The 13810-nt window shown below is 38.9% G+C and overlaps 1 protein-coding gene across 1 annotated transcript; it reads left to right on the top strand.

The window, feature by feature from the left end:
* Positions 1–10675: 10675 nt before the first annotated feature.
* Positions 10676–11920, top strand: LOC113240203. Its single transcript, XM_026477453.1, has one exon. The coding sequence runs from the start codon at positions 10676–10678 to the stop codon at positions 11918–11920; it is 1245 nt and encodes a 414-aa protein (XP_026333238.1).
* The last annotated feature ends 1890 nt before the right edge of the window (positions 11921–13810 follow it).

The following is a 13810-nucleotide window of genomic DNA, read 5'->3' as shown; positions in this document are numbered from 1 at the left end:
CGTGTTTACAAGTGTTGTTTTTATGCAAATAAAATAAAGTTTCAACGTATGACTTTTTTGCTTATCATCTACATGTATACGTAATAGATAGAAATCAAGACTGTACTTCAAAAAGGTCAAAGTACCATGAGGGTAAGATGAATAGACTGACGCGAGTGGAGGAAGCGAAAGGGTGCATCAGGAAGGAGGCCGAACCTCTACTTAAGTGCGAGTCCGGTATGTAATATTGAATCAACACATTTTTATACTACGTTGACTTTCAAATAATCTGTAATATTTATACGATTTATTTATGGCGACACGTCATGTTGTACAAATTGCTTTGCGATTTTAATATCCGTGTGAGTTCCACATTTAAATTTTGCGGTGTTTGCTATGTCAAATATGTCATTCACGAAGGCACCCCCTAGCGGATATAAGTACTATGATCAGTTTCGACCACAGACCACATAAAGTAAGTAAGTTTCGACCATCTGAAAGTAAGACTAAAATATCCTCGCCTAGGCTTCAATCAAAATTACAGCATGTGGTAATCAGCAAAATAAGACAAATCTGCCACAATTTAATTTTGTTTTCCTAGGTGGATTAGGTACGAAGTTACCGTAAGAGAAAACGGCGTAAGAACTACACTTTTGTGGTCAAATTATATTAAATGGACGCATTTGCGAAACAAATTGGTAAACATGCGTAATTGTATGAATACATATTTTGTTTCAACTACACATTTCAATCACATAAGTAAATGAAAAGACTCAAGTTACATTTATGTTTTTTTTTTCTTAATGAATGGCTTGTGAGACTACATAGCCTCAATTCTGCCAGTGTCCGTTTTCTAGCTTCGTAAAAGGTTCTGGACGGTGTGTTAGAATTTTGTTGGGTGACTCAGAGGGAGAATCGAAGAGACTTTTGATTTAAGTTTTTACATCTTCCTCAGTTAAAGCTGTCTCAGATGACAGTTGACAATGCTCTCATAAATTTATAATCTCAGTACAGAGTACTAAAAAAACCGACCTCAAAAGTACGTGGAATTACGTCTGTTTGCTAAGTTTTATTGAAACATCCCCTAGTTCGCCACTATACAGGACTTGACACTGGAGATAATAATAATCGGTTCTCACTACTGAAAGTATATTGAGAGTAAAACGCCTTGAATTGGAGAAATAGCAAAATCAACCATTAAAGTAATTGCTCCTAAATTAATGTTAGGCGCTATTTATGAAAATGAATCTTCATGCGTGAACAGGGACCCTTCGAGGTGGATGTTATTGTTCAAAATGAAATGGGACCACTATGGAAGTACCCCCTTTCCAACAAAAAAAGAATCATGAAAATCGGTTCACAAATACCGGAGTTATCGTATCGTATACATACAAAAAAAAAAGAAAAAAAAGAACATACAGTCGGATTGAGAACCTCCTCCTTTTTTGAAGTCGGTTAAAAATAAAGTGAAAATATCACCTTTCATTTATGGAATAAAAAAATTTAAAATGTCAAGCTACGACACATTGAAAAGACATTACAACTACGTGCTGCCCTTTCGTCTTATTATTATACTAACGTTAACAATAGGTAGTGTTGTAATTATGCCAAGTTGTTACTAGCGCCTATCTTACCCAGTATTAAGTATTTTACGAACATTTTTTTTACTAAATTGAGAAGGAAAAAGTGTAATAATGAAATAATGAAGCATAAATAATAAAATATTTTAAATTATATATTTTGCATATAATATAGTTTTGTCTTACTGAGTTTGCAGAAAGTGTCTACATTTTTTCGTTTGGAAACAGCAGATATTTTTTCATTAAATTTCTTTAAACATTATTTTCTCGGTTTTGAGTAATCCTGTAGAACCTGGCTTCATCGGCTCAAGGTACATAATGCTCGATTCAATGATTCAGTGTTTGACGTTGATATTCGAACCTACACGGTTTCTCGTTTCTCGCATAGAAACCGCGAGACGGTTTCACAAGCTTCTACAGTAAATATCACAGACCACATAATATAATAATAATAACGCACCTTGTAAACGACACTGTCACTAAACGAAACTGTCGCTTATTCAAATTTAGACTCAATAACAGAAACTTTAATGACCAGTTCCCATAAGTCGACTCTTTCGTTTAGTGACAGTATTGACTTCCACGTGCGATAATATTGTACCAGATAACCACACCTGGTCTCAAACTAGGGAATTCCCTGTACTATGAGTACCATGATCATCATTTCAGACAAATAACGTCCACTGCTGAACATAGACCTGCCCAAAAGAATGCCACAACGACCTGTCCTGCGCTGTTTGCATCCAGCGAATGCAGCCTTCACCTGATCATCAGTCCACTTTGCGGGTGGTCTGCCCACGCTGCGTCTTCCGGTACGCTATTTACAGACAAGAACCAATTCAGAAAAGTTTATTTTCCAAATTGGTTCCACCGGGAATCGAACCCAGAACCTCCGGAGTGCAAACCATTCAGCCACCGAGGTCGCAATTACCTGGCATAATTATGTATCAACTATAGATTCACCCTAAAACCCATGGCACTATAATCACAAAAAAACCTCTATTGTTGTTCTCTAACACATCATTAGTCATTCTCGTTTGAATTATAACGCGAAAAATAACGTGGTTTTATCGCACGAAAATGATGAATCAACTCGCTGGCGACATGGCATAAATAAAGGAGCAAGCTTTGAGTTACAATTTATTTTATTTTACATAAAATGCCCGCGGGACATGTACGGGTGGAACTTTAGCATGTTCTGGAAATGGGGGAAACCCTTGCTCACATCTGACAAAGGCATTGTTACGAAAATTCATTGTTTTTTGAACCGTTTAGAATTTATCTTCTTCTCCGTTAAGCTACGCATTGCACGTTGACTTATAATCAGAATTGAAGATAAGAACTTAATTCGTGTTTTCATAAAATTTAATTATGAAAAAATTATTACATCTGAAAAATTTGATGACAGAAAAATTGCTTTTTAATTTAATCAATCACAACATGATTAAATTAATTATTTGAAATTGTTGCTTGCTGTAATTATTGTGCTTGATGCATCTGAAGGAGGCTTCCCACTGCCGGTGGTTTCGCGAGCTGCCCGAGTGCACCCGTGCCCACCCGTGGCGGCCTGTTTGTATTCACCGCGTCTTGGTTACTTCAAAGACACGGCTCGAGAGCACGTGCGTTTGGCGATTATTGTTTGACAGAGTTAATTTGAATGACTAGTATGAATCGTGAAAGCAAACTACTTAGTATATTTAATTCAACAAAATCTTAAGAACTTATCTAGTTGAATGGTAACACCCACCGACGTCTCTTTTTCTCAATCTTCTTGCAACTTAAACCAGATTAGAGCTCTCGACACATCAGAATAAGCGCCATGACACGCGCGGCCCGAGTCCACCCGGACGCGCCAGTGGAGCTCGCTTAGTGGGAAGCCAGCATGAGCGAAGAAATGTGATTGATTCCGTTAAGCTCCACTGGATAAGTGTTAGGATTTTCTCAGAGTGCGAGTGCGCGTTATCGGCAACGTTTGTTTGAGGGTTAAGCCTGTCCCCCTCTGAGGTGCCTCACCCTTCTGAGACCTGGTGATGGTCAGTTGTGGGTTCTGAGTTCTCGACACACAGGTAATAAATAAATAAAAAAATAATGTACGAATCAACGATGGTAAAATATTGGTTTTAGTTTTTTTTAAAAGTATAGTGATAAAACGACAAGAAAAATATATAGCTACTATTATAGTATGGTATGTTAAAAGAGAAACATTTTCATACAAATAGTTAAAACGGTTTTTCCTCCACTTGCCCGTCTCTCAAATACGGTCCTCAATTCGTGAACCGTACAACACAAAGCAGAGAATTAACCCATAATTTGTCTATGTCTCCATTGTAAGTAGGTGGGGCTTTTTGCCGTAATTTTTCTTCGCAAAAGTAGTGTTAGATTAAAGGAATAATAAACTAGTCCAACAGATAGATGAGTATTAAGATGTCTTCACTCAAATGACGATTTCTTTGCATCTTTTGGAATAAGTAATGTTATAGGTACACAAGTACTACAATGTTTGAGTATTGGCTAAACTACAATATGACTTAATTTTTTTTTTTTTGCTTTTTTTATAATATTCCATATATAAGTGACGGGACGAACAAGTAGTGCACCTGGTGGTTAGCGACATGCCTATCCATAAGAGTTGCAGTGTCACTCAGAGCTTTAAATCACAAAGATCTTATAGGCACTGCCACTGCCTCCGTCATCCAAGTTGACTAGTCCCATGCATGTAATTTCACCAGCACCCTTACCCTTCCAAACTGGAACGTAGTAATACTGACATTACTGCTTGGCGGCTGAAATAGGTAAGGTGGCAGTACTTCCCTGGACTTTCTATTTCACGAGGACCTCTACTGCTACTCCTGTACGTTATTCTATCAATTACAATTTGATAAACCATATCCAACCATCTTTTTAGGTCTGAACCAAAATTTTAATGTCTATGGTATTCTCTACTGAACTAAAAAATCATTCAAAAAAAGAACGTCCTCTTTTCGCAATTTAAAAGAGTCTCCTTAAACGCGTCATTGTGTTTCTGAACAGACTAACATCACTATATTTGAGAAATTGTTAAAATTCAAATTATTCTAATAGGTGTGACCATTTGACAAAAAAGAGCTATTTAAAAACAATATGAATAAAATATCTTTAAATATTGGTTGTGTTTCGTCACCCAGTATATTATTATAACCAGAAATAGAGACGTCATTTAATTTGTTTGAAAACTTCCGCCAAATCATTACTGTGACATCTGCCCGCCGATTGGTCAGCCCGAATTCGAAACAATCGACGGGTGTCGTCAAATGTTTCACTTCAAATCGACCAGTTTAACCTGAGCTTAGCTATAATAGACGAAACTTGAAAAATTACATATTTATTTACCGATCAAATGTGATTCCGTTTTTATTGTAATTAGAAGTTTTGCTGTTTTACCCAGACCACCGAATGGAACGGCCCCCATTATTAGAGATTATTCTCTTTATTACAATAAATACAGTATATTTTTGGAATACACAGGTCAGTTGTTGACGCTGTACTGTTTCAGTTTTCTAATTTGTGATTTCAGTGCAAACGTGAGTTGATATTTAAAAGTGATATTATGCCCATTTGCCTGATAAATTGCCAGGGATAGATGGCCCTTATTTCCTCCCTGTTACTGGTTATTTACTAGATGTGTTTCATTATTTTAATTTAAGGAAAAGTATTGTGTGCAATCATTACATAATTGCGTCTTAAAATCTCGTTACCAACATCTTTTAGTTTAGAAGCACGAGAGTATGACCAGTCTGTTTAAATATAACTACACTTTCTTTACAAGAAATTCAGTCAAGGCTTAATTAGCATAAACAGAGAAAATGAGTCAAAATAAAACTCCGAACTAAAGACAGTTAACTACAATAGTAAAATAAACAAACTAGTACATTCCCTGTAATAAAAGGTGCTAAAACAGCGAAATTAACTTCGGGGTAATAGCACCCCGATCAGAAACAATTTAGAAAAGTTGGTTTCACAAATTGTTTCTACCGTGAATCAAACCCATGTCATGAAACGTTAAAGATTTTGTCTATTAACTTGGTAAACAATTTCATTTATTTTTTTTTTAACACACACTCGGGACGGTAACCCTGAGTCGCGGGTGACATGGACATAGGAAAACCACAAATTACACCCAACCTCACGAGAGAAATAAACATAGGCCATACAAATATTTCGACCTCTCCGTGAATCGAACCAGGTACCCCTGCGTGGCAAACCAGCGTGGTAACCGTTCGGCCATGGAGGCAGTTAAATGGAGCATGTTATGAAGATGATCTATCGCGCACTAATGGCTAAACCACATAGGTAGTCAAAAAGTATATTTTAGATATAGAAACAACCATTAGCCTAGATGCTTCGATGTCGATAGTGCGGCGTTTTCACACACTGTACACATTGCCGCTAGTCGTTATCACGTTGTCATATTGCGAAGTGATTCCCCGGACGTGTCTCACACCCCACGCCCCCGGCCCCGCGTTGAGCGCAACCCCTCCGATGGAACTATCACAGCCGCTCTGCTTAGCAACTATGAAACTGCCATAAAAATGTTCATGGCAACGTTGTAATTTTTATGTCATTGACCTATATATATTCCTAAAGTTCTCTATTTATCATCTATTATTATTGCTGGTGAAATTACGGGCTTGTCAACTTAAGTCTCAGGGCGCAGTGGCAGTGCCGTTCATAACTTTGCGATTTGAAGCTCTGAATACTGCAACTGCCATTGTTCGTCCCATCCCTTGGTGTTATAAAAAAAAAATGGAATATATTTTTTTATTGCACCTAGTAAGTGTTGAGTTATGGAGAAATTCTATATTTAAAAAATGCAGAACAAAAATATTTTTCGTAATATTTCTTTATTTTAATTTTCTAATACATTTCTCATGTCAAATTTTCAGTATTCAAAATTTTCAACCAGTTACCCAACCCTATTTTTTTTAATTGCCCAGCCTTTGCAACCTCTAAATTTCTAAGTGCTACCTACAAGAAGTTACTACTTCGCTTTATCTGCTACGTTTACATGCTGCTATGCGTTGTTATTGTAATTATAAATGTACAATAATAGAATAATAATTGATTCGTGATCGTTAAGAGAGGTTTGACAAAGGCTAGAAATATATTTATAACCCTTAATTGGGTAAATTGCTTTTTAATGATAGTAAAATATTAGTCCTTTTAGGATCGTATAAAATAACCATTACTCTAAAGAATTTAACGCTAAACACAACACTAAATATTTTATCGAATGACTTTAGTGGTAAAGACGAACTGGGAAAAGCTTTTACAAAAAAAAAAACTGGTGATTGTAAGGTGGTGGTTCCAGTGATCGACAAACATTAGTGTTCGATATATTTTTTAAATTAATTACTAATAAAATTGAGGACAAAAATTTTCTATGACAATAATACGTTTTTTATTGACATGGTCGATTATTGAGTGTTCATTATTGGTGTATCGATTACTGGTTTGTTAATTAGTGGATTTTCGATGTTCATTACCGCAGATTTAGAAAAAGATTTTAATAAGAGTAGGAAGAAGTTTTTTATGTTACTGATTCAAAGATCGAATAAACACAAAGAAACTCAAACTCGAACCAGCGCCTGTTGCCTCAACGTGGGTACCGCTCTGCAAACTGTGCTACGGATTCAGTTCAGTCCGGTTAACAATGAGCCGACCCTTACTTTATTACGGATTTATATGAAATAAATTTATTTAACCTATAACACAAGCGTTGTTATAGGTCATCTCTATGTTTAGCATTTCTGTGAAAGCTTTCCATAATTGTCAAATGGGTAAACTTACTTTGGAGTGCCGAGGTCGCTCCCGAGCAGCTTGCTGAGATTCCTGGAGGAGCTTGGGTGGCAAGAGTAGGATCCTGCACTCACCATATGCAAAATAGGCGACTCGATGTCGAGTTGCGGACACCAGCCCGTACCAAGTACCAAGTACCAAGTACCAAAACCCCAAACGGGTGGCAACAGCACAGGAGTATCTATCTATCCGACCGTGCTCTGTCATGATGACCATTTTGACTCCTAGTTAGGTCGGCGCTGTTGCGCTCGAAGATGACAGCCAATTTCTGGCGAACTCGGGCGTGCAGATTGAGGGCATGTGAGTATATCGCCAATCTAACTATAGATAATGGCGGAGGGTGGACGGGCCTTTATCTCGTCGCGTTTAGCATCGTGTTCAGCTTTACACTGCTCTTCAACCTCGTGGACTTTACTCTTCACAATCCTCTGCCATTAAGGGCGCAGTGTGCAGAAGTATTATACATTATGCATGCAGGAGTATATACAAGAGTAGACTACGAATATAATAACGTACCTATCTATAAAACCCATTCAACTTCCAGAAAATGGCAAATTTAAGGCAAAACTTCGGCGAAAAATTAATGAGCTCTTATCATAGCCTTTTAATTTCTCTAATTAAGCGAACTTCCAACGTTATGATAAGTCAGAAAATTTTGAAACTTCCCTCTTTTTGATTACAAATTAATAAATCAAATTTGTTTTAATGGTGACCTACCGTAAAAAACTTTAATCTGCCTATTATAACTGCCTCCGCGGCCGAACGATTACCACACTGGACTGCCACGCGGAGGTCCCGGGTTCGAGTCCCGGGCCGAGAGAAATATTTGTATGGCCTACATTTATTTCTCTCGTAAGTTTGGGTTTTATTTTTGGCTGTCTATGTGTGTCCATGGCACACGCGATACAGGCTTTCCCTAGCGCGGGGCTATGAGTGTGTGCATGTGAGCGTTATTTATTCATTTTTCTGAGATCTCTTTTGATGCAATTTTAAAATCCGTTACACGGAACATACTATGACGCAAGCAAAAGAACAGCATCCAAACCAAGTAAACCACAAGCTAGTGTATTAGGTGTTCCATCCTTAAAATACATTGACGGTTACAAACATCATAGTTAGGAACAAAACGTTGAACCTAATAGGTACAGTTATATTCTAGGTATAACTTTAGACCGCTATATTGCAGTGGGGTTTGCAAATAACTAAGTTATCCAAACAGCTAAAATACAAAAACTTTCAGACGTAGAAACAATCAGATTAGTTCACTATAGCTACTTTCATAGTTTAATGACATACCTCATTTTGTTATAATTATTAATACAAAGATCGAACACTCAGAAAAAATTCCTTCGATCCGGCCGGATTCGAACCGACGTCTTCTAGCATACCGTGCCAGACGCTATACCAACTAAGCCACAAAACGAACCAGCAGACCTCACGAATTTTTCTATGTGCTTGCGTCGTGTCTTTGTATTTGTTTCTTCAACAACTTTTTTGTCGTAGCGCTATCTATGAGAAATCTATGAATGATTTATCACCCAGTTAGTACCTTTACAGTTACCAGTCCTGGCGAGAGATGTCGCTATTCGCTGTATTTTAAATTTTTATTGAATTGATATTCAATTATTTTTGTGAAATTACTCTACTAGTTTGTTATATTTATTAATACAAAGATGGAACCTTCAGAAAAAATTCTTAAATAAAAAAATAAAAAATAATTGAATATCAATTCAATAAAAATTTAAAAGACCCCCTTTTGCTTTTGGGGCAATGCCGCCGATATTAATAGAATCTTTGTCCTGCGAAAACGTGCGTTTAATAATCTTGGTCCCTAGGGTTGACAGAAAAGTTTAAAGAAATTAGCATTTTTATACTAGCGTCTGAAATTTATGTTAAGAAGATTAGATATTTTAAGGAAAATAGTGACAGACTTAACATTAGCAGAATGGGAATAAAAATAAACTGACTATGCTTGACGAGTCGTCTTCAAAAACACACAAAATCATGTAAGGGGTAATGTATAATCATAATAATAACGCACACACTCAACGTAGCACTGGAGAAACCACAAATTACACCCAAACTCACGAGAGACATGAATGTAGGCCGTACAAATATTTCTCCCGGCCCGGGAATCGAACCTAGGTCCTTTGCGTGGCAGTTCGTCATGGTGACTGTCCGGCTTTTAATATAATAAGATTCCGATTGATTTTCAAAATTTCCGATTGTTCGTCTTTTGATGATTAAATAAATAGTGAAACAAAACATTTAATAATGTCTAAAGGTTGTTATACAGGTTTTGCGTAAAATGGGTGACGGAATGAACAAGTCGTGCGCCTGATATTAAGCTACACGCCTGTCCATAACAGTTACAGTGCCATTCGGAGCTTTGCAAAGATCTGAGTGGCACTACCACTGCGCTCGTTCGTCTTGAGACATGAGTTGACAAGTCCCATGTGCCTGTAATTTCAACAGCACCTTCAAACCCGGAACACAGTAATGCTGACATTACTGCTTGGCGGTTTAAGTAAAGTTTTCTTATTCTTATTATTATTTTTAAATTAAATTGTAAAAGATAAATGTATACAAATGTTCATTTATAAAGAGCGATTGATTGAATCTCTTGCTCATTCTTCTCGAGGGAATTTGCGTTACGAATGAGTAATAAAGTATAATCAATGCGATGATTCTAGTTTAATTTGTTACCTATAATCTCACTACAGAGTACTAACAAACCCGACCTCAAAAGTATCTGGAATTACATCTATTCGCCAAGTTTTATTGAAATCGGTTAACGGAAAGTGCGTAAACCCGGATTCATCTCCTAGTTCGCCATTATACGGAACTTGACACAGGAGATCGGTTCTCACTACTCAAAGTATATTAAGAGAGAAAAACGCCTTGAATTGGAGAATATCAAAGTCAACCATTAAAATAATTGCTCGTTATAATAAAATTAAGCGCTATTTATAAAAATGAATCTTCATGCGTGAACAGCCACCCTTAGGGGTGGATGGTTTTCTTCAAAATTAAATGGGGCCACTATGGAGGTACCTTCTTTCCAACAAAAAAAGAATCATCAAAATCGGTTCACAAATACCGGTGTTATAGCGCCATTATAGCGTCAGTTCCGCGCGCGCCAGCGATCGATCGTGACGTGTTTGTGTCGCTATTGTGCGGGCGCGAAGTAGCCGTTATTTTAAACAATGGCTTGTAACGTAGTACAGTGTATACATTGTAAAATTGTAATTAATGAGGTGTTGGCATTTATTTGTAACAAAATGGATGTCATGGATGAGGAGAGTATTACCAGAATATGCACCACTGCTTTCTCCGAAGAAGAAATTGTTAACGCAAAAGATTTGCTGTTTTCTTGCATACCGGCAAAACAATGTAAGAAATTAAGAAAGCGGCAAGGAAAAACGCTACGTAATGTTGGTGACATTGTCTGCCTCCTGAAGGAGACGGATCCCGAGGAAATCCCCATTTTTGTGGCGAGAGACCTTCAAAAATTACCCCCGGTTCATTTCGATCATGTAGATGTGACCCGCCTTCTTAAGGATATTGTGAGGATGAGGAATGACATAGACCGAATTGGTGAGGAATATGCCACAGTGGTAGAACTACAGAAGTTACGGACGGAGCTTGAGGCACTTAAGAATGCATCGATCGTCAACAACTTTCCATTGTCCCGTAGTGTCAACAATAAGAGAGGTGCCTGTCTTTGGTCGAGTTTCGAGTGCGATAGTGGGCCCATGGGGCTTGCGACGGGCTGTGAAGTTAATAACTCGGCAATAAAATCTGCATTACAAGAGCATCGAATTGTTTCTGCGCAGGAGGGTGATAAAACACAAAAATCACCGCAGATATCCCCGAGTGCAAACCTACCGCCTAGTAAAAAATGCTCAGCTGAGCGTTCGATGTCCGTCACCCCGCCCCCTGCTGGCCCGCCGCCGCCGCCGTCTGCACTGAGTCACGCCGTCCCTGCGCGTACGGCGACGGAGGCCACTGTACCAATCGCCAGTGTGAGATACACTGCTCGTCAGGTGTGCTCGCAACAATGTGCAACCGATCAGAAAAGCTACTTGGACGTTGCGCAAAATGGAGTTTGGAAACCTCGTATACAAGACGAGGAATGGACGCTCGTTCAGAAAAAGAGATTGAGGAATCGCTTTGTAGGAAAATCTGGGAAAGCAATCGTTGATGCTGATTCTAGGTTTAGAGCGGCTGATAGTAGCGTACCGATTTTTATTTATAATATCTCTAAGGAGGCGTCAGCGTGTGACATAAAGAGCTACATAAAATCGAGTACCAACCTAGATTTGCAATTGGAAAAAATAAATATGAAAATAGCAAAGGAATACGATGCTTATAAAGTCTACGTACCTAAAAGTAAGCTTGAGGTGCTTTTAAATGACAACTTCTGGCCAGACGGCATTTTATATCGTCGTTTTGTGGAATTTCGAGCTCCTTTGAGACGAAGTTATCGTGAGAATGGAGATCGAAAATCATCAAATGGACCATAAAAATATTAAAATGATTAGTTACAACTGCAAGAACGTGGTTCGCTCTGTCGATGATATAAGGAGACTATGTAGCTTGGCGGACATAGTGGCGCTTCAAGAGACTTGGCTTCTTCGACACGACATACAGTACCTGGGCAGCATTGACGGCGATTTTTCTTATACCGGTAACTCTGCCGTCGATCTAACTGATGGTGTCCTAAGAGGTAGGCCGTACGGAGGTGTTGCTTTGCTGTGGCGAAAAGCCGCGTTTCCTTCAGTAACAGTGATTAATTGTAATAGTGTGCGTCTCAACGCAATTAAAATAAAGCTTCATGACCAATCGATAATAGTGCTATCAGTGTATATGCCGTGTGATAACGAGGCTAATTTAACAGAGTTCACTCGGTGCCTTAGTGAAATACACGCAATAATCGAGAGCAACTGTGTAGAATCGGTCTACATTCTTGGGGACTTTAACGCGCATCCTGGTGAGTTGTTTGGCAACGAGTTACTAACTTTCTGCGAGGAACAGTCTTGGTCATGTTTAGACATGGAAACTTTAGCTAGTGACACTTTTACGTATGTGAGTGATGCGCATGGAACACACAGGTGGCTCGACCACTGCGTGGTTACTAGTGCGGCTCGCCGCACTATGGTCGGTGTGGAAGTGCTGTATGATACCTATTGTTCTGATCATTTCCCGTTGCTCATACACTGCAACTTGAATATTATTTTGCCTAAATATACTAAGGCTGTCACTTCTTGTAATAAGATAAGGTGGGGAGAAAGGGACGACGGACAGAGGGATAGATATCATAATTATTGTGACACACGACTAAAACTACTCGATTTTCCATTGGAGTTTACTGAATGTGGTGACAAATTGTGTAATGATTCTAGTCATAAGTTATTGTTAAATAAAATGTATTGTGATATTGTGGGGGTGCTAAGAGCTGCGGCTGAGTGTACCTACAGGGAACCCGGGCGGAATAACCATAGACGTGTGCCAGGGTGGAATCGACACGTCAGTGCCGCTCACGGTTGGGCTCGACTTTGTTTTCAAGCTTGGGTGTTGTATGGGAAACCTAAGTGTGGGGAGGTCTACAATAACATGCGCGACTCTAGAAAACATTTTAAGGCCAAATTAAAATTTTGTCAAAATAATGTAACACAAATAAAAATGGATATTCTGGCAGAACATCATAAAAAGAAAAATTTTGGACGGTTTTGGAAAACAACAAATAACTTGAATCCAAGGTCGAGTCTGCCTGTGAGTGTGGGTGGCGTGCACGAGCCACGGGACATAGCTGCCGCGTTCCAGTCCCATTTCAGAGTGGAGTCGCCGCTCGGGCGGGTGCCGCAGGTGGTCGATGCTGGGGGTAACCCCAAGGACATTAGTGTACGCTTTTTGGCTGAAGATATAGCTACTGTTATAAGAGGGATGGTTAGAGGGAAGTCGCCGGGTCACGATGACCTCAGCATCGAGCACTTAAAGTACGCTGGCCAACACCTACCAAGGGTCCTCTCGATCTTCTTCAACTTATGTGTATGTCATGGTTATTTGCCCGACGATCTAATGTACACGGTGGTAGTACCAATAATAAAAAACAAGACGGGTGATGCTGCAGATTTGTCTAATTACAGGCCGATTTCACTAGCTACCACTATAGCTAAGGTGCTGGATAGTTTGCTTGACAAACAGTTGGATAAGCACCTCCACCTGCACGACGCTCAGTTCGGTTTCAGGCCGGGTCTGTCTACTGAGAGTGCCATCCTCTGTCTCAAGCAGACTGTTCAGTACTACACTGCTAGGAAAACACCAGTTTATGCTTGTTTTCTGGACATGTCCAGAGCCTTCGACCTGGTTTCTTATGACAAACTGTGGCAGAAACTGGAAACTGAAACTAAACT

This window comes from Hyposmocoma kahamanoa, unplaced genomic scaffold (genome assembly GCF_003589595.1).
Source record: "Hyposmocoma kahamanoa isolate Upper Pololo Valley unplaced genomic scaffold, ASM358959v1 122, whole genome shotgun sequence".
NCBI lineage: Eukaryota > Metazoa > Arthropoda > Insecta > Lepidoptera > Cosmopterigidae > Hyposmocoma > Hyposmocoma kahamanoa.
The sequence above is the reverse complement of the archived record's forward strand: the minus strand, read 5'-3'. Positions and strand labels throughout refer to the sequence as shown.